Source organism: Podarcis bocagei (assembly GCF_964188305.1).
Source record: "Podarcis bocagei genome assembly, chromosome: 2".
In the NCBI taxonomy this organism is placed as follows: domain Eukaryota; kingdom Metazoa; phylum Chordata; class Lepidosauria; order Squamata; family Lacertidae; genus Podarcis; species Podarcis bocagei.
In genome coordinates, this window is record NC_138126.1 from 99508762 (window position 1) to 99530919 (window position 22158).

Sequence of the window (22158 nt, forward strand, 5' to 3'; positions counted from 1 at the left end):
AACCAACCATGCCCTAGGCTCCCCCAGCCTCTCTCACTACCAAGAAAAATGTTTGTGTGTATACATAAAATATACATAAAAAAGGTAAAGGCAAGGGACCCCTGAGAGTTAAGTCCAGTCGCAGATAACTCGGGGGTTGCGGCACTCATCTTGCTTTACTGGCCGAGGGAGCCAACATTTGTCCGCAGACAGTTTTTCCGGGTCATGTGGCCAGCATGACAAAGCCGCTTCTGGCGCAAAAGGACACCAAAACCAGAGCAGCGCACAAAAATGCTGTTTATCTTCCCACCAGAGCGGTACCTATTTATCTACTTGCACTTTTTTTTGGTGTGCTTTCAAACTGCTAGGTTGGCAGGAGCTGGGACCAAGCAACGGGAGCTCACCTCGTCACGGGGATTCGAACCACTGACCTTCTGATCGGCAAACCCAAGAGGCTCAGTGGTTTAGACCACAGAGTCACCTGCGTCCCTTAATACATATACATATAAAATAGATGAATTACTGAGACTACTTAAGTGACACTGGCATAAAACCCCACAAATATACTAAATATTACCACCCCAGTCCCCTCTCCCCACCTTATTCTGTATAATGTCTCACATCAAATGTAAAAAAGGACTATACGACTTGAGAAAAGACAATGCACATTTTTTGTGAACCATGAAAATCTTTAGTAATTTTTTTTAAAAGCCTGAAGCTTAGCCAGTCATGCACTTATTCCCAAGACTGGGAAAGCTGCAATATGCATTAATGCTGATCACAAAAAAATCCGTACTACTTGTACAAAGCAGCCGCAAGAGGAATATGCTATAAATGTTATTCTGATGAAGTGATGCCTGCTGGGCCATAAGAAACGTTGACACAAGGTTTACCCCACTCTCTCCTTCCCTTGATCCAGATTTGTTCTTAGCACAGCTATTTAGGTCACCCAGAAGAAAGAAACAGAAGCTCAGGGCATTGAGACCTACTTCCAACAAGATCTCCCCTGAGCTTCCTTCGGGACACTGTGTCCCAGAATCTCTCTTCCCAAACTCCACTCGTAGTTGCTCTGAACTCTCTCTTTCTAAAATAAAATTTGCTTTTGTGACAAAAAAGTAAACACATATAAGTAACTATATGTTAAGAGCATTGCTTCTATCTTTGTTTTACTGTAAAATATTTGTTCTTCCTTACTTATGACCAGAATTACCCTTCTTTGTTTACGCTGGCATCTTATAGAGCCATTACACATAGGCTGTGTGTGGCCTATGGTTATCAGTTATGTTCCTTTAGTGCTACGTATTTAATTAAGAAATACCATGCTACTTAACATTTTCCTTCTGCCTTTTGAAAAATTGTTCCTGTCCTTCACCTTATGTGTCAGCTTTTCCATCAACATAATTGTCCCAAGTTGTCTCCTAACTGTTGACCTTCCAGTTATTCTCAAGCATGCTAATAATACTAATAATTTTAATACAGTGGTACCCCGCAAGACGAATGCCTCGCAAGACGGAAAACCCGCAAGACGAAAGGGTTTTCTGTTTTGGAGGCGCTTCGCAAGACGAATTTCCCTATGGGCTTGCTTCGCAAGACGAAAGCCCATAGGGAAATCTCCGGGGACCTGTTTTAAATTGCTGGCGGTCGGGAGCAAAGACTTTCGCCCACAGCCGGCCTTCAGAAGAGGTCCTGGACCTCTTCTGAAGGCCGGCGGGGGGGCAAAAGTCTTTGCTCCCCCCCCCCGCCTGCCTTCCCGGGACAGCGGAGACTTCTCCGCTGCCCCGGGTGATCTTAAAATGCTGGCGGGCGGGAGCGAAGCGTTCGCTGCCGACCCCCAGCATTTTAAAATCTCCCCGGGACAGCAGAGACTTGTCTGCTGTCCCGGGGAGATTTTAAAATGCTGGCAGGCGGGAGCGAAGCGCCCCGCTCGGGATGGCGGCGTAGACCTGCCTGCAGTCCCAGGACGGCAGGCAGCTCTGTGCCGCCATCCCGAGCGGGGCGGGACTTAGCGCCCCGCTCGGGATGGCGGCGTAGACCTGCCTGCAGTCCCGGGACGGCAGGCAGCTCTGTGCCGCCATCCCGAGCGGGGCGGGACTTAGCGCCCCGCTCGGGATGGCGGCGCAGAGCTGTGCTGGTCCCAGGACCGCAGGCAGCTCTGCACGGCCACCGGGAGCGGGGCGGAGCTTCTCTGCTGTCCCGGGGAGATTTTAAAATGCTGGGGGTCGGCAGCGAACGCTTCGCTCCCACCCGCCAGCATTTTAAAATCTCCCCGGGACAGCGGAGGCTTCGCTCCCGCCCGCCAGCATTTTAAAATCGCCCCGGGACAGCAGGGGCTTTTAAAATGCTGGCGGTCGGCAGCAAAGCCCTCCTGTCCCCGGAGCTTGCGGGGCGGGAGGTGGGAAGAAGGGCTTTTCTTCCCACCGCCAGCCTTCAGAAGAGGTCGGGGGACAGACTGTCCCCGGACCTGGTCTGAAGGCGGTTTCCCTAGGAACGCATTAATTGATTTTCAATGCATTCCTATGGGAAACCGTGCTTCGCAAGAAGAAAAAACTTGCGGAACGAATTAATTTCGTCTTGCGAGGCACCACTGTAAGCCTTTTTTGGTAACATTTTTTACTTCCGTCATCAAAGATGGATAACACCACCTTGGACTCTTACCGTATTTTTCGCTCTATAGGACACAGTTTTTCCCCTCCAAAAATGAAGGGGAAATCTGGGTGCGTCCTATGGGGCGAATGCAGGCTTTCGCTGAAGCTTGGAGAGCGAGAGGTGTCAGTGCGCACCGACCCCTCTCGCTCTCCAGGAAGACATCCGCAGCCTAGGCAGCCCTGCGGGAGTTCCCGCAGGGCTGTCTAGGCTGCGGGTGGCAGCCTGCTTCCCAGAGCGCCGGGCGCGCTGAAAGCAGAGTGCCTGGCGCTTCAGGAACACATCCGCAGCCTACGCAGCCCTGCGGGAGTTCCCGCAGGGCTGTCTAGGCTGCGGATAGCAGCCTGCTTCCCGGAGCGTTGGGCGCGCTGAAGGCAGAGCGCCCGGCGCTTCGGGAACACATCCGCAGCCTAGGCAGCCCTGCGGGAGTTCCCACAGGGCTCCCTACGCTGCGGATAGCAGCCTGCCGCCCGGCGCGCAGGTGCACCCTGAAGCAAAACGCCCCGCGCGCCGGGCAGACATCGGCCAGCCCCACAAGCTTGGGGGACAGCGGGGCGGCGCAGCGCCGCCATCCCGCTGTTCCTCGACCTGGTTTGGTTTCCCCGACCTGGTTTTGGGGGGAAATAAAGGGGAAAAAATTTCCTTTATTCCCCCCCCCCCAAAAAAAACTAGGTGCGTCCTATGGGACGAAAAATATGGTAATTAGTACCTGACCCGTTATAAGTGCCATTTTGTAATGGGTTACTGTCCATCCTGAGAATTCCTGCATCTTCTCACCTGACCACCACATATGAAAATAGGCATCTGCCCGTCCACAGCCTCTCCAGCATAGTGGGCTATTTGTACTTGAAATCTTGCTAAGAGTGCAGGGAATCAGGCAACATCAATGAATAACTTGAAATGGTATTAAGTTCCAGATTTTGTTCCACTTTATGGGGTCAATTTTAACCTGTAAGTGCTGTTCCCACAGTTCAATGTACAAGTGGTTTTTTTGCAGCAAAATCTTGAGAATTTCAGATAAGAGTTTTAAAATTAGCTGTTTTTCAGGGAACCAATGAACCTAATTATCCTAGTTCCCCCACTTCATGGTCTGATCTCGGTTTTAAATACTTTGAGACAATGACAAGCAAAACCATCACAGAAACAGAGGGAGTGCAATGGCACCAGTGTGGTGTAGTGGTTAAGAGTGGTAGACTCGTAATCTGGGGAACCGGGTTCACGTCTCTGCTCCTCCACATGCGGCTGCTGGGTGACCTTGACCCAGTCACATTTCTCTGAAGTCTCTCAGCCTCACTCACCTCACAGAGTGTTTGTTGTAAGGGAGGAAGGGAAAGAAGAATGTTAGCCGCTTTGAGACTCCTTAGGGTAGTGATAAAGCAGGATATCAAATCCAAACTCCTCTTCCTCTTCCTCTTCTTCTTCTTCTCCTCCTCAAAGGGTCAGTGCATCTGGCTGTTAACCAGAAGGTTGGTGGTTTGAGCCCACCAAGGGACAGCTGTGGGCAGGATTCCTGCACTGCAGGGGGTTGGACTGGATGACCCTTGGGGTCCCACACAACTCTACAATTCTAGGAGTAAACCTTCCAGAGCCTGCAGCACCCAAAAGGGATTTAACCAGACTCTAAATTGTCACACAGGTAGAAGTCTCTGTTGGCCACAGATGCGGCCTTCCAGTGACCTTAAAATGTTATTTTGCTGAATGCAGTCCTTCTCATTCCAGAACTTCTTCCCCTCTAGCGTAAAGTGGAACCTTGGTTTTCAAACGTAATCTGTTCTGGAAGACTGTTCGAATTCCGAAATGTTCAAAAACAGAGAACTCAATACAGAAGCCTCCAAATGGAAAAAATAATCCGAGAAACTACAGTGTTCGAGTTCCAAATCGTTTGTCAACAGAGACATTTGGAAACCGAGGTTCCGCTGTACTAGGAAGCAAGTCTCATCTTCTAGATGTTGGTTCAATTCTAACACTTATTTTTATTTATATTGAAAAATTTACAAGATAATACACACATTTAAAACTTGGCCGAACAAGTATTAAAAAGTTTCGCTTGTGAAAGGACAGAGTTCCCTTTTCTCTCCCACTACCCCCTCACCCCCAACGCTGCGTACTGATGGAACATGGGACTCAGCTCTATGATGAGTTCCACAAAATAAAAAACGTACAACACACACAAATTTTAAAGTGTGAATTAAACACCAATTAATCCGGGGACCTCAGGCCTGGCAGGGCAGGTGCGACCCTCTAGGCCGCTCACTCTATGGCACTTGGAACTTCCCCTAGGTCACACATTCCCTTCTCTGGTGTAGTTTTGCACTCAGCTTGTTTTTAGCCCGATTGGAATGTGTCCTTGAACTTGAATAATGCTTTTTGCTTGCCTGGATGAAGGGTGGTGTGGGTGTACATGCAGAAAGGTAAAATTGACATTCATCGATCTGCTCTTTTATGCTTCTGGCCCCGCCTATTGCTGGCATACAGTCCTGGAGGTGATGGAGAAGGTTCCCCAATTCCACAGCAGCATGATACCTTTGCTGGGGGGGGGGGCAGGGAAAGGCACACTCCTGTGTGCCCAAAGCCAAATGCAAAAGCCTCCATCCTCCAGCTCCACTCCCCAGCTGACCGAGCTGTCAGTCGCCTACCACAACACCCTGGCAGAGAAATGCTTCCAGCTTGTTAAGCAAATAAAGGCCAAGTCCAACCCCACAGAGTAAATAGGACTCTGACACATTCAAATATCTCAGCTGGAGAGCAGGACCTGGAGCCTCATCATTAACTCCAGCAGGAAAGTGGACTTTAAAGCCTGGAGAAAGTGTCTTGCTCCCCAGATAAGCAGCTGACAAAAGCATTTGCTCAGCTGGCACACTGCACAGTCGCTTTCTGGTTCATGGCCTGGCCCAGGTGCACAGGTCAAACTGAAAATGCCTGTGTTTTAAGCTTCTGTGCTAAACTGAAGGCCTGTGGCCCACGAAAAATGGTTAGAGAAATGGAACTCTGAATGGCCATAGCTGACAGTTCATCCACAGAAGGACGTGCAAAATCATGCAAGTATGTGAGGGTATTTTTTTGGCTTGCTGGATACCTTCATTAAATACTGGGGCTGCCAAATTCACAGCTTCAGCAGAAATAACCTATCTCGCATGAGACCCAAGAGCATCAATTAACAGCAATAGGGTAGCTCTCTCAACATGGATGTGCTCTCTTTGATAGAAGCTTCCGAGATTTCTCTTTCACTTAGAATACTCTGCACAAAGCAAGCCCAAGTTCTCCACCTGCTTATTTCTTACATAGGAGACTTAAGGCATGGATGAGATGCACCTTTCTCTGCCCAAGGGCCACAGTCAATTCTAGGCAACTTTCCAAGGGGTCACGTGCCAGTTGTAGGTGGGACCAGAAGCAAAAGTGGTCAGAGCAACAAATGTGAATTGCACTTTTGTACTGGAGGCTAGCTCCCATATATTCTCCAACTAAAGAAGCAAAGGGCATTAATGGAGTTCCAAAACACTCAAGGAAGGTTAAAAGCAGGGCCAGTGAGGGGCTTGGCATGGAGAGAAGGCAATCTGGTTCTAACATTTGATGCTTTCTGCATAATTTGTAACTTTTGGACAAGGAAAAGAGCAGAAGACAACTAAAAATGGAGAAAGAGATGCAAAGGGCAGAAGCCCTGATCATCAGAAGCACTATACAGACATTTCCAAGTTGTGTGGAATAGCTTTTGACACTGGAGCCAGGATTTACAAAACAGCAAATTCTGCTCTGCATAGCATATACTGTACTGGAGAACGGCTGGGAGCAGACTACACAGTGTTTCCCTGAACTCAACTGCACTTGAAGCGGACAGTGAAGGATTTTCTCCCAGGCTGAGGCTCCTCCATTGCGCTCCAGGTGTGTTGACCCTCTGCAATTTCCCCCACTGAGGGTAACTTGACTGCATCATTTGTGGTAGATTGCAAAATTCACTCCAGCGCTGCTCTACACACCCAACTATTTCAGCATAACCCTGAGAGTCCGCACCCAAGAGAGTTGAGAAATCACAAGCTCCACAGCTTCAGCTCCACAGCTCCGATTCTTCCTTCCACTCTACTGAGAAGCAGAACAATTTCCTGCGGGTTGGAGGGAAGAGCTCAAGCAAGCTCCCTTCATTTGATTTTGATCCCAAGAATTCCAGTTCATTTGCTCAGTTGCAATTACCAATAACATCTAGAGTACCAAGCAGGGGAATAACCTTAAGACTGTCTTAAGATCTGAGAACATAACACATCCTCCTCGTATAAGTACAGATCCTCATTACTGAGTGGTTGTCATAGCCTTAAAAGTGGCTCCACAGGGTTATCAGCAGGTTTATGCCTGCCTCCCATGTCTTCATGCCACCACCTCTCACACTCTGATAAGTTCAAGTCATTGAGGCAAACCTTTAGGAAAGGTTGGATGAGGAGGCCCCCAATTGCAGGCTGTAATGGCCCAGTCGGTAGAGCATGAGACTCTTAATCTCAGTGTTATGGGTTTGAGCCCCACGTTGGGCAAAAGATTCCTGTACTGCAGGGAGCTGGACTATACCTGAAGGAGCGTCTCCATCCCCATCGTTCTGCCCGGACACTGAGGTCCAGCTCCAAGGGTCTTCTGCCGGTTCCCTCGCTGTGAGAAGCCAAGTTACAGGGAACCAGGCAGAGGACCTTCTCGGTAGTGGCACCCGCCCTGTGGAACGCCCTCCCACCAGATGTCAAAGAGAAAAACAACTACCAGACTTTTAGAAGACATCTGAAGTTAGCTCTGTTTAGGGAAGCTTTTAATGTTTAATAGATTATTGTATTTTAATATTCTGTTGGAAGCTGCCCAGAGTGGCTGGGGAAACCGAGCCAGATGGGCAGGGTATAAATAATAAATTATTATTATTATTATTATTATTATTATTATTATTATTATTATTAGACTCACATGGTCCCTTCCAACTCTACAATTCTATGATTCTAAGGTGACAACCAGGTAACATTGCCCTGCAGGTAATAGTGGAGGTAACTGATTAGTCCTGAGGCAATCCTGCATGCCCACAAGAAGCTGCACTCAACCTTGGGTGGTTCATCCCCGAAAGTTTATTATGATTACTAGTACTGCTACTTCTATTACTACTGTAGTCATCCAGATACGGATGTCGTTGAAATTCAAGCAGTCCAACTGAATTTGCACAAAATTCGGTTTCAGCTAAGCAAACTTGCAAAACCATGCAACTCACATGGCAGCTAAGGAGGAGTTTAAGCCACTAGCCAAGAACCACAAGCCACTGTGTGCTATGGGCTCACCTCAGAAAATAAGTTGAGAAATGAATTTGGGCGGGAGGGGAAGTGTGCAGACAATAAGTTCCCAGAGGGGCTGCTGTTAACTGCACAGTAATGAGCCTCATGGCCCAATAAGAGATGTACTTCCTGTTTGCAGGGAGGGCAGGAACTGAGAGCATGAACTTTAGGTTACCTTTAGGCACTGGAGTCTTGTTAACATTTACCAGTTAAATGTTGACAACACCTTTAACCGTCACCTTGACTGAAGAAACAATATCCTGCAATCATTTGTCTATTACAAGGCTTTGCAGGGAACAAGAACCCCGGAACTAAGGCTGTTACTTTGCTGTTTCATTTTAAAAGGCCCTAATGAGCAGTTTATTGAAACATATTTAGTTTCAAACAATGACTTGGAAAGCAAAGAAGAGGTCAGGTAGCACCCTAACTGGAATCACATGCCAACAGGAGAAGGGGGCTTTTCCAAGGAGTCATAGATTCAATGTCCACACTGCAGAGGTCCTACAATCTCACCAGAACCTGCCCTTAAAGCTACAAATCAATTTTCCCCAAGTTTGTACCCTGCCTTTCAGATGCTGTTGGACCTCTACTCCCAGCATGCTCAATGGACAGGCATGATGGGAGTCAAAGTCCAACAACATCTGGAAGGCACCAGATTTGGGGAGGCTGCTTCAAACCATGATTGCCCAGCCTCAGCTGTCACAGGCGCCACATCCCCACATTAAGCAAATGTTCTCCCAAAATCACAATGTCTCCAATGAGGAGGATGCAGGAGGGATATAAGGTACAGCTGTTCTGAGTAAATGTGGAGGGAATAAAGTCTCACTAAGTTCATTGGGACTTCCCAAGAACACATGTACTGTATAAGATTTCAGCCCCAGCCAGCACCTTCAAACCACTAATCATTCCCTCTGCTCTTGCTTTGAACCCTGGAGGAAGAAATTCTGATCTCTTCTTCAGGATTCTAGAACAAACAGAAAAGGACCAACTTAGGACAGGGGGCCTTCCGCCACCTGGAGTGCTCTATATCTCTGCAATAAGTGAAGACATTTTTCTTTACCTTTCATGAATGCACACACACACACACACACACACACACACACACACACACACACACGACCTACCCTCCCTAGGACTATTGCAAGGGGGGGGGGAGATAATTCCTAGGGAATGATTAACAGGCTACCAGATTAACATGGAAGAGAATTTTGTGCAAATTCAGCCGTTCTGCCTTGGTAACGTCTTCCTTACAAAAGAAGCACTGCGATCCGAACTTGGACCCTTAATCAAAGCATTTTGCTGGAGGCATTCCACCCACGTCTTCCCAAGAAGGATATCTGTACCAGAGAGGATCCTTTTCCATCCCTCCACCCATCATTAATAGATGGTGGGGGTGAAGTACAAGCTCTTCATAAATGACTTGCGCCAGATAAGGACTTCTATCTTAAACTACCCCTAATTAATACAATCCCTCTTATGGAAAGTCCTCATAGGAAGTCATCTTTATGGCTAGCAGGACAAAAGGCTTGCTGACAGAGGATTTTGGGAAATACAAAACCGGAATTCACTATTAGCTATTCACCTTCTGCACTGATTAAAAGGGTACACATGAGCAGTGATAAATTTAGGAACCGTATATGCTAAAAGTTACAAGCTAAATGCAGCATCAGTTCCTCAGCTGAATTTGTTTTGAATAAACTACTATTTAAAAGAAGCAAAGTTCTGTCTTTACTGAAGAGCCTGATTTGTTTTTTGTTTACATTTAAGCCCTCCATGAGGTTTTCCATTATAGTGCAGCTATGCCAATTAAGCATGCCTCAAACTGAAGCAAGTCAGCTAAGACTGATTTCCCACTTTTCCAACAAAACCAAGGAATCCACGCTACTTAGAAGGATATGGCTCAGAGTTTAAACTCAACATGAAACTGGCTAAAGAGTGAACCACCAGATGCAACATCACATCACCAATTTAATAAGATTATTCCCAAAGCAGAATCTGAAGGCATCCCCTCCTCTACATTATTCAATTTAATCCCATCCTTCTTCTGATATGTCGAGCATGGAGAACCTGTGGCCCTCCAAATGTTGTTGGACACCAGCTCCCATCATCCCCAGCCAACATGGTCAATAGTCAAGGATGATGGAAACTTTGCAGTACAACAACATCTGGAGGGCCACAGGTTCCCCATAGCTGGACTCTTCTCCTTTCCGCCATTTTAGCCTCAAAAGAATTACAAGGTAGGTTGGGCTGAGAGATAGTGACTGATCCAAGATCACCCAAAGAGTTTCATGGCCAGTGTTCAAAACCAGCCAGGCGCCATACATGTTTTGCTACTGGTGCTACTGGTTCAATAGCGACTATGTGGAGATTTCTCAGTGCCACGTTGGCAACCACAGTTTAAAAACTTCTGCCTTATTCCATAGTTAATACCATTTCCATTTCCACTGTGTGTGTTTTTCCTACTTGCATACTGGGACAAGTGAATTGTTGTAAGAGCAAGCCGCAGTCAAGCAACGTGGTGGAGATCATAGAATTGTAGCGTTGGAAGGAATCCTGAGGCTCATTTAGTCCCAAATTGCCTGGTGAATAGATATTCAATTTTGGAGACCACAACCTAGATTCCAGGAGCTATTTGGTGCTGACTAGCTTACAGTATATACCTGAGTTTCTAACACTGTATCATGGCCAAGGGAGAATTTGCACCTGGGTCTCTCTGGTCCTTGTCTGACACTCTATAAACCACTATTCCACACTGGCTTTCATTAGCCTTTAAGTTGAAACTCACTGCCCCCCTGCCCCCCAATACCTTACTCCTGCCAGGGAGGTTTCCCCTCCTGCCACAAAAAACCATGGCAAGCCTAGTTTCTTTCTAACAGTGGAAAAATTCCACCACGCTCTGTGCCTGCCACTCCTAACATGGAGATCAGAAGACAGCATCAATGTTCTAGGCTAAAGTCCAATAAGGAGAACGATTAACAAAACTGCATATAATCATAAACTGAAGAGGGCAAGAAGTGATGGCTTAGCACTGACAGCAAAGTCCATTGACCCTTTTCCATCACTGCCCTTAAGATCACCTCCAGCACAAACAGCATCTTATAGAGCTGGAGCATGTAATTAAGAATGCCACACAAAAACCCCTCCAATTCTGCCTACAGGACTCACTCCAGCGTTAACAAACTGAAAGATATCTTTAAGCAACACTTCAGGGCTTTGGTCAGAAGTCCACAGGATGAGATAGGAGACGTTCAGACTTCTACATTGGATGTAGTGGGGAGGGGGTGTAGCAGTCTTCCTGCTATCATTGTCAAAAACGAATGTGAATCCATACCCCACATGAAGGCCATTGTGAGAGTTTATCAGAGGATGCACCAGCAACTCAAATAAGCACAAAATCTGCAGTAGTGATTAGTGTGCTGGACTAGGACAGGGGCCAGCAAACGTTTTCAGCAGGACGTTTTTCCACTGTCTCTCAGACCTTGTGGGGGGCTGGACTATATTTTTTGGGGGGAAATGGAACAAATTCCTATGCCCCACAAAAAACCCAGAGAAGCATTTTAAATAAAAGGACACGTTCTACTCAGGTAAAAACACGCTGATTCCTGGACTGTCCTCGGGCCAGATTTAGAAGGTGATTGGGCCGGATCCAGCCCCCGGGCCTTAGTTTGCCTACCCATGGACTAGGACCTGAGAAACCCGGGTCCAAACCCCTGCTCAGCCATGAAACTGGATGACCCTGAGCCAGTCACAGTCCACAGTCTCTCAGCCTAATTTACCCCATTGGGTTGTTCTAAGGATAAAATGGTGAGGAAGAGGCTACCTTGAGCTCCTTTGAGGAAAGGTGCAACATAAATCCAATAAGTAAGTAAGTAAATCACATGCATTGCACTTAATATCTGGATGTTTTACTATTCAAGAGAGCACCATTGCCCCTCCTCCCCTTTTTTGCATGCTTAATATCTTATTAAGAGTTCTGGAGAGCTTGAACCCTTACTCGCTGTTTTGCTACATTGTGGCTGATCTTAAAAATGGGGGGCCTTTCACCCTCCACCAAAAAAAGCTTACATCCAGCAAACAGGAGATGCCAAGCAGCCTGTGTTCTTCTTTATCTCCTTGTTGCTGTTGATTAAATAGTGCAAATGTTTGCGCAAATTTACTACCTTAGTTTAGCCCTTCAGCAGCAGACCTCAAAAGCATCTTATGACCCCACCTGGGAATCAACAGAGACAGCTTTTACAAGGAAAGCAGGATAACAGATTAGCACCTCAAAGGCACAGTACAGGAAGGGAACATTTTAGGTAAATGTAGTTCTCACAAGGTTATTTAGCAGAAATTCATTAACAAGATTCAAGGCTGTTAAAGGGCACAGCTTGAAAGGAGATTTCCTTCCTCTATTCAGAGGCATGCTAATGGGGAGTGTTCCAAATCTTGCACTAATCCATTACTCTATTAACAAAGAGCATTCTCACAACTGTCAACAGGGGTGTCACCGCTTCTGCAGAACTATTCTCAGAAGCCTGCTCCCAATATATCAATGGGAGGATCTAAAAAAACAACGGTGCTCTAGTATCTATTATTTTACCATCACCACCCAGGCTGCTTTAAGAAAGTCTGGTTAAAGGAGAGTTGAGGTTTAATGAGCTCGTACTGAGGGGGGCATCGTGAACACGGCTCTCTGTCTGCCCCACTATTAAGTAAATATTTTGTCTTTAAAAAATAGAGCCTTGGATTTCAATATTCAGCTGACACAGCTACTCAAGGAAATGTCATTTGAGGAAGTCTCTGAGCAACGACAGGCCATTCTGCTCAGCAGCAGCCTGGGCAAGAACTTTTCCTTTGACAATCTTCTATTCTAAGCCCCATGAATTAACAGCACAATGCAGCCTTTGCAGAGCCTCACCAAAGGCTCTAGTTTTAGCTTTATAATATAAAAAAGGAGCAGAAATCAAGGCAATGCACAGTTCTCAAATATTCCCCCCCCCTCTCTCTCTCTCTGCTTTCCTATGTGAAAGTAGCCCATGTCTCAAGGCAGCCTTAATATAGAGAACAGTCAGCAGCTCACAATTCATCGCTATAACTGTGAAATCTTTAACAAGTTACACTCCTGCCCTCCATCCATAAAAAATATTTAGACTGAGCAGTGATCGTAAAATCCCTCCAGGTGATAAAAATCAAGCTTCTTCAATTTAGTTAAGTACAAATGTTCACAGGATAGCATAATCAAGCAGCAATCATTCTTCACAGATAGTTTGCCTATACAAAGAGGACTCAGGGGCCCTGTGTTGCAAAGGAAGATGAATACTATTCACTGGGACACTGTACACAACCCCAGTGCTGGGCAACGCACACTGACAGCCAGTCTATATTCTGAGCTCCACATGCATTTCTGAGCAAACGGCAGTTCTGCTCTAACTATAGGTGATACCCAGTTATTAGTCATGCTAAGGGCAGATCCATTAACTTAAGTCCATTGGTTTCAATGGGTCCACCCAGAGAATGACTAATGTTGGGTATCACCCATCTGCCACCCATCACAGATAACTGATCCCAGGGTGATTCACCATTATTAAAAATACAAACCATGATTTGGTGCTATGTGGTCAAGCCCCATGTTTGGGCACTCCAATTTTCCCACCACTTATACAGTTGTACCTTGGAAGTCAAACCAAATCCGTTCCAGAAGTATGTTCGACTTCCAAAGCATTCGAAAACCAAAGCGTGGCTTCTGATTGGCTGCAGGGAGCTCCTGCAGCCAATCAGAAGCTGCGGAAGCCCATTCGGCTACCAAAAATAGTTGGCAAGCCGGAACAGTCACTTCTGGGTCTACGACGTTTGGGAGCCAAAACGTTCAGGAATTAAGCTGTTCAACTTCCAAGGTATGACTGTTATATTTGTGAACTATCTACACCATGGAGAACTGCTTATGGAAATGTACTCCCATGGAAAACAAAGTTGATGATGTGCTGCAATTGCCCCCTTGGCATAATTCAGTGAATTATCTCTAGCTACTCCTCAAAGCAGGAGTGGGGAAGCTTTGGCCCTCCAGATATGGCTGAACTGCAATATCCATCACAAGCATGTCCAGTGAGGCCAGGGATGGGAGCTGTGGTTCAGCAGAATCTGAAGAGCCAGAGGTTCTGCACACCTGCCTCACAGACTAGTAACGGTAAAGGGACCCCTGACCATTAGGTCCAGTTGTGACCGACTCTGGGGTTGCGGCACTCATCTCGCTTTATTGGCTGAGGGAGCCGGCGTACAGCTTCCGGGTCATGTGGCCAGCATGACTAAGCCACTTCTGGCGAACCAGAGCAGCGCACGGAAACGCCGTTTACCTTCCCGCTGGAGCAGTACCTATTTATCTACTTGCACTTTGACGTGCTTTCAAACTGCTAGGTTGGCAGGAGCAGGGACTGAGCAACGGGAGCCCACCCCGTAACGGATTCAAACCACCAACCTTCTGATCAGCAAGTCCTAGGCTCTGTGATTTAACCCACAGCACCACCTGCATCCCTCACAAACTAGGCTGCACTTATTTGCGTCCCTCACAGACTAGGCTCCACTTATTTGCAATCCAACCACTGGTTAAAACATGAGTAGGCAAACTAAGGCCCGGGGGCCAGATCCAGCCCAATCGGCTTCTAAATCCGACCCACAGACAGTCCAGGAATCAGAGTGTTTTTACATGAATAGAATATGTGCTTTTATTTAAAAATGCATCTCTGGGTTATTTGTGGGGCATAGGAATTCGTTTTTTTCTCCCCCCCCAAAAAAAATATAGTCCAGCCCCCCCCCCATGTGGTCTGAGGGACAGTGGACCGGCCCCCTGCTGAAAAAGTTTGCTGATCCCTGGGTTAAAATGTAACTTCGTGCGGCTTGTCAGCTATAATCAAAACACAGAAGAATACACATATTTACAGAATGTATTTACCCCCAACTAGCATAGCAGTTGCGTAAACATGTGGTGCTCTTACAAGTGTGACACTTTGAGATGTAATCTGAACACTTGGGAGTTGGGAGTCAAAAACAGCTTAATATCCTCAAGGAGTGTGTGGATGACTCAAGTCACTCACTTGTACCTGTTTTAATGACAGACAGCTTTCCATCAAGCGCATGAAAAAGTCTTGCTGTAACATGGGTGCATGAATTCCTGCCTTTGTGTATCCTCCCTCTATGGCAGGTGTGGGGAACCTTTGTCCCTCCAGCTACTCTTGAACTACAACTCCCATCATCCCTGGCTATGCTTGCTGTGGCTGATGAGAGTTGTAGTTCACCAACATCTGGAGGGACAGAGGTTCCACACATCTGCTCTATGGTGCTGCCATGGCAGGGCTGGCCCCGTGTTCCAGGAAGGAATTATGTCAGGATAAGCATGTCAAGGCATGCTCCAGAAGTATTGTAGGCCAGGGATGGGACACCATTTCCCATCATCCCCAGTCAGCATAGCCAAATGGCCAGAAATGATGGGAGTTGTAGTCCAGCAATATTTGGAAGACCACCAGTTAGTTGCCCCTGCTTTTAGGCCATACTTGGATGAAGTATGTTTGCACTTCCCCCATTTTCTAAAATTGAGGGCATGATAATTCCACATGTTCCTTGGCAACTGACCCTTATGTTTCACAGGAGTTAGTTGTCCCTGTAAATCAAATCCAACTGATACAGCCAATGAAGTTGAATGACAGATTAAAAAGAGTACTACTTTACACAGTTAAACCATGGAATTTGTTCCTGCAGGAGATAGCCAGGGCTGCCAAACTGGATGACTTTAAAAAGTTTAGAGTCCAGGGGTCAGCAAACTTTTTCAGCAGGGGGCTGGTCCACTGTCCCTCAAACCTTGTGGGGGGGCCGGACTATATTTCGGGGAGGGGGGGAATGAACGAATTCCTATGTCCCACAAATAACCCAGAGATGCATTTTACTCAGGTAAAAACACCAGGCAGGCCCCACAAATAACCCAGAGATGCATTTTAAATAAAAGGACACATTCTACTCAGGTAAAAACACACTGATTCCTGGACCGTCCGTGGGCCGGATTTAGAAGGCGACTGGGCCATATCGGGCTCTTGGGCCTTAGTTTGCCTACCCATGGTTTAGACAAACACATGGAGGACACAGCTATTGAAGGCTACAAGCCACAACAGCTATGCTACTCCTCCTGCCAGAGGCCTATGAAAAGCTGTTGCTGGGAATTAAAGGGTACGCACTTCTATAAACTGAATAAATAAAAATAATGTGTTTGTGGGAAGGTGGCAGTATTGTTTCGTTGTTGATTTTTCTTTTAGCTATTTGCTTGTGCTTTTACCTTGATTTTACCTGAGGTCTTGTGATGAAGGGAGGTATACAAATTTAATAAAATGAATAAAATAATAAAGAAATAGGAGGGCAAAGCTCTTCTGCTTGGGTCCTCCTTGCACAGGGATCTGGTTAGCGAGCGTATGAACAGGATACTAGACTGGCCTCATCCAGCAGCCATCTTCTTATGGAATACAGTAGAAATATGTGCCTTGCCAGTGCGTGCCATTGCTCCAGAGGCCTGGCGTCTTGCCAGCCTACCCGCTTCCAGAACCCTGAAGGTATAATCCCAGAGTTCAAGGCAAGAAGGTGTCAATGCACCAGTTCCCCACCACAGCAATAAACTTTTCAGTAAGCAGATTGAATATTTCTCCCAAGACTGATTCCTGCAATTAGTGTCAACCTCACATGCAATGCAAATATTACTTTTTTATGTGCCAGGGCTCAACCACAGAAACTGCTTTCAACACAAGGGCTGAAACCTGGAATATGTATAAGGGAGTTACCATTGACCTAACTGCAGTCTAATTGTTGATTTCATTACCGATTCTCAGCCAACTACTCCAACATTTAAATGCTGCTGTTGTAACATCCTTAATAGCAGCTACCATTTTATTTTGCGGGCTTGGCACTCAGTGCAAGGCAGGAAGTGAATTAAATAAAAATAAACACTTTAGAACCTTTGCGGAGCTCCTTTCCAAACTGCAGCTTGTCTCCACACACTTGTTTAATATACTGTACTATACGCTGAAATCCAATATGGCTGCCCCATTCACGGAACAGTTCTTGATCCAGTAGAGAACTTCTATAATGTAAGAAAAGGCGGTTGGGAGTGATTTTGGCTGAATCTCCTTCCACCTGCACCTGTCTCCCCACAATGTCACCTTCCTCAATGTTCGGGTGGGAGGGGTTGTCTCCCAACCCTCTGAAATATATTTGCCTAGGCCTGCCATGGAAATGGAGAATCAGCCAAAATCACATCACCCTTTTCTTACATGTGCCATTCAGGAAGTGGAACAGCAGCACTGGTTTTCACCTATTTTCATTTTTGTTAACCCACTGCTACACCACAGGGTCTCCCATCCAAGTTTTACTTTATTAAAAACACATTTGTTCAAAAGTTACACTTCAGCTTTGTCCACTGCCATAATACCTCAGAACGATCACTCCAATCCTCAATCCCTCGTCACTGTCTTGTTGGGTTCCTATTAAAGGGTATCTGGCGAGCCAACTACTGATCTGGTTTACAAGTAGTTAGGCCCACACCTGCTTAGCTAATCAAACCATTTCCTGGGCCTGGTTCCCCACACACTTGCAGAGCAGGCTTCCCCTAAGGCACAAGGCAAAACATCTGCACTGGTCCGACATAGCAAAGCCCCTCTCTTTTTGGACAAGTTAAGGACTGACTGAAAAACCACGTGTGGTGAAATAAAAATCACACCCCCAACTGCGCCACAGATTTCTATGCAGCTATATATTCAACAAGTCCAGAGACAGACAAATTTCAGGCTATGTATTCATGGTAGGCAGCTTTCATAATCTTCTGTTTTTGACTAGTATCCTGGAGTTCCAGCTGCAAAATGGAGGAGGGGGGAATACAGAATTAAGAACCAGGTACCTTTGAGGACATTTCTCAGCCCAGGAATTGGTTTTTCAGTACCATAACAAGAGTTCACAGTCCTGTCACACAAAAATCCACTCCTCGTTTTCCCTCCCCCACTTCAAACTCTCCTCAAGTCAGCAGCCTAAATTAAGGGTGGGGGAAGAGAGCGTGAGAAAGCCTTTTAGTTGTTGCTCCAGTTAAAACCACAGGGAGTCAAAAACACTTGCTAATCTACCAGTGGCTCCCAGAACTACCTTCTAACCACTTCTGGTAACAGTGGGCAAGTTTGGAGAAATAACTATTTCAGATGTCCTAGGGATAGAAATGTTTCTCCACCAATGTCATACAAAAGCTTCTTAAAATCACTCCAAAGCAAATAAATATCTCCCCCCTGCCCGCTGTTCCAGTTCTTATATATTCAGTTCCAGTTCTTAACGGCCTCTTCTCTTCTCATTCTACTGTTGATCCTTTGCCAAGTCTGATATAAAAATACTTAACAACACCACCCTATGTTCAATGGAGTTTGCTTCCCGGTTAAGTGTGTTCAGCAGTGCAAATTTTGTATCTTTATTTCTACTATCAAATAAGGTGGTTTAGTATTATTATGACTATTTCCATTTTACACACACACTAAACTGAAGGCGACAGGTAAATAGCAACTTCCTCAAGGCTGCACAGAGGGCCCACAGGAGGAGAAGCACATCTAGGATCCTCCTCCCAGATCCAAGGCTACCTTTTAAGCCACTGGACCAGTTTGACTCTGGTTTGAGCCTGCCCCAGTGGCGTAGCGTGGAGGGTGCAGGGGGGCCGGCCGCAACATCTGGGGGTTAGGGTTAGGGGGCGCAAATCCACGGGTTAGGGGGCGCAAATCCACGGGTTAGGGGGCGCAAATCCACGGGTTAGGGGGCTTGCCCCGGGTGCTGACAACCCACGCTACGCCACTGGCCTGCCCTGTGGACAAAGGGCTGCTGCAGAGCAGCTTTGAGCTAGAATCATTAGGACCTTGCTCATTTATGTTAGTAGATCATACTCCAGTGAAAATATAGGTAGCCTTTGTAATATTTTATAAATGGTGAGAGGAAAATATCCAATAAGTGAAAAGAGGGGGAACAGATGAATGCTAGTTTCTCCATACCAAGTAGCACTCAATTAATTATACAATTAAATATTCACTGATCAGGCCTTCAAGGCAAGATGTTATTGGCTTAGCCTGTAATTTGAAGCCCAGATACTTGGGAGGAACCCCCCTGAATTCAATAGGACTTACTTCTGAGTAGGCGTCTTTAGGATTGCACCACTAGTTAATTTTGTTGTGGCTGTGCAGGACTAACTAAAATGTGCTTGCTAACTAAATTTCGGGGGGGGGGGGGTTTCAAGTGTTGAATTTTGTGTTTTGTATTGTTGTTCAGCATGCTGTGCTTCCTGCAATGTGAGATTATCTTTACAAAAGCAAAAGGGATTAAAAAGATTACATGCATAAATAGTTATCCCATCTTATCCTAAAAGGTTCAGAATGGGTGCAACAAGTATGGTTCCTTTATTTAGTAATATTTTTCAACAGGCATTAGATTCCCTCATTTGAGTTACTGGGGGAAAGTGTGAGAAAAAGCAGCAGAGTGAGATAAAGGCCACAACCCTATATCCACTTGTCAGGGAGTAAGCCCAGCTGAATACAATGGTGCTTACTACCAAGTAGGTAAGTAGAGGATTGATTGTACTGTAAGCCACAAGCAAAAGAATGCATATAGCAATATCAAAGATAATCTTCCCCTAACTAATGCCCCCTAGGTGTATTTGATGGACTGCAATTCCCATCATCCCTGACCATTGGCCATGGCTTCTGAGTCTGATGGGGGAAGGGTAGTCAAAAAACCTGAAGGCACCAGATTGCGGAAGCCTGCTCAAAGAGCGATTTACAAAAAGAAAAAAAGAAGAAAAGGTTTCATCTGAAGCCAAGTTTGTCATCTCCAGTGAACCTCTGCATGTATGGAGGAAATGACAGTTTTGCTGCGCTACCATAAGGAAAACCACAGTTCAGGTTTATACCAGAAAACGAATTTGAACAAGTCGAAGAGTACCAGAAAATACTGGGAAGGTTCTTTCTGCTTCACTGATCTAACGCTAGAACAGAACGAGAAGAAATTTACCACCACCCCAAATGAAAGTCTGGCACTGCTTTTTAAAGGAACACCTTGAACTTGCTCAATTACACTCGATTACAGGAGTGCCCAGTTTCCTGCCCACTGGATACCACCAGAATATTTTTGACTAGAGTCCCTTGCAGAAGATTTATTTTTCTGCCTCTGGCAGAGGACATACTGCAAGGCCTCTAATATTTGGAGGGGTGTTTTGTTTTGTTTTGTTTTTTGTTTTACCCATCTCTCCGTTTAGCTCTCAATAATTCTCTGCAAGCCAAGACTCAGCGGCATTCCGGACTCATGTGGGTGCCAGCAGGGCTGGCATTCAGATCACACACAGCGGAAGCGACCCAGCTTTCAAGAGGTCACATTTCATAATGAGAGAGGGAGGAGGAAGGGAGAGGGAGAAAGCAGAGCCGAGTTATTCATCAGCACCCAAAGAAAAGTTAGCTGAATCACACCAAAGAAATCTTCGGGAGATGGGAAGGAAATACTGTAGTCTGGTGTTTCAGACTATTTATCCACCAGGAAAAACATAATATAAATACGCAAAGAAGCCAGTAGCTGCATCTATACAAGGAGTTACAGCCAGGCTGCAATCCTAACCGCTTTCCTGAGAGTAAGCCCCCTGAATGGAACTTGTGAGTAGGCACAGTTAGGATTGTAGCCCCAGTTTCCCTGTGTTTAAGAGAGAGTTTGTCCCCCCCCCCGCCTCGAATCCATCCCAGGTCGTTGTAGGAGTTAGGGTCGCCACCACCCACGGTAGCGACAATGCCTGTAAGAGCGAAGCGACAGGCAGAAATTCAGCTGGTGCAGCGCGGTTCCTCCGACCGCCACGGCGGGAAAAGCTTCGGGCGTTACGAGAGGAGCACCCATTCAAACGTTCTTGCCGGGGCATTAACGGAGACACCCTCACCGGTTGAACTTCTGCCTGCCACTCCGTTGTTTAAAAGGCGATTATCTCCTCCTGCTTCTCCCAGCCTCCTTCCCCCGCTTCCCTTCCCACCCCCCTGGGGCTTTCCTCAGCCCCTTTCCCGGGAGTGACCTAGATTCTCACCCGCTGGGCAGCGTGGTTAGCCTCCTCCTCCTCCTCCCCGTCCGCTTTCTTCTTCTTATCTTCCTCCGCCACGTCTGGCTCCCGCTGCGCAGCCTCCCGCGGCTCCTGGCCGCCGCTCTTCGCCTCCTCGTCGGGAAGCCCCCGGACCAGGTCTTCGGTGCACTCGAGGCCCAGCTTCTGCAGCCGCTCGTCCGTCGCGGAGTCCACCACCAGCAGCCGCACGGAGCCCGGCGAGCCTCGGATGCGGTTCACCACCTGCTGGTGGCTCTCCTTCTCCACGTTGTCGCCGTTCACCTCCACCAGGCGGTCCCCGGCCCGCAGCCCGGACTTCTCGGCTGGGGAATCGGGCTCCACCAGCCGGATGAACTGGCCCACTTTGCCTTTCTCCCCGTGCAGGTGGAAGCCGTAGCCGTTCGGCCCCTTCTCCGGGCAGCACAGACGGGGCAGAAGCTCGCTCCCTCCCCCGTTGTCCATCATGCTCTCCGTCCCTTAAGGCTGCTCGGAAGAAACTCGACGGCAGGCGAGTTGTTCAGAGTTGCCTGCAAAGTGCGATAATAGTCCCGGGCAGCAGATCCCTGAAGGACGGGCCGGGGAAACTTCGGAGCAGCAGCAGGTGTTCCCCGGGGCGGGCCCGGAACGCTCTGCGGGCAATAGGATGCTGATTGCGAGTGTAACAAATAGGCGCCGCTCCGCCAATCGCAGCTTTACTCGGGGTCTGAGCGTTCCAGAACCTGTCATTGAGATTTTACCAAGGAGGCGGGCGCAGCTCCCAGAAGGGTCTATTTTGGACCAATGAGATTCGGGGAAAGGAGGAGCGAATACGCCCTGGGAACGCCCCTCGAAGGCAAAAATAGGATCGGAAAGCTGGAATATGCAAATAGCAAAAATAAGCAGCTCCGCTCCTTCCTTCTTCTTTAGTTAACTTGAGCGCGCAAAAATAAAATAAAATGGTTTTTTCTCTCCCTCCTCTCGCCCAGGAAGACGGAATGTTACGAAGTGGCAAAAAAACCGAGACTTCTGTAGGGGTTGGGCGCTTCCTTCCATTGGGCCTGAATTATATTAAAAGGACAAGGCTGGAGCGATATGAGCAATCAAAACTTCATCTTGGCGTGTGTGTTTTCACTATGGATTTGTAGGACAGGAGACGGAGGTTCCTGGAAGGGA

At 47.0% G+C, this 22158-nt stretch overlaps 1 protein-coding gene across 1 annotated transcript in view; it reads right to left on the reverse strand.

Annotated features, from left to right (window-relative positions):
* The window catches only part of NHERF1 (NHERF family PDZ scaffold protein 1), a 61513-nt gene extending 39783 nt beyond the window's left edge, over positions 1–21730 (reverse strand). The window contains exon 1 of the mRNA XM_081184644.1: positions 20995–21730. Within this exon, the coding sequence (XP_081040770.1) occupies positions 20995–21471 (477 nt within the window). The 5' untranslated portion in view covers positions 21472–21730. The remainder of the gene's footprint in view (positions 1–20994) is intronic.
* Between the last annotated feature and the right edge of the window lie 428 nt (positions 21731–22158).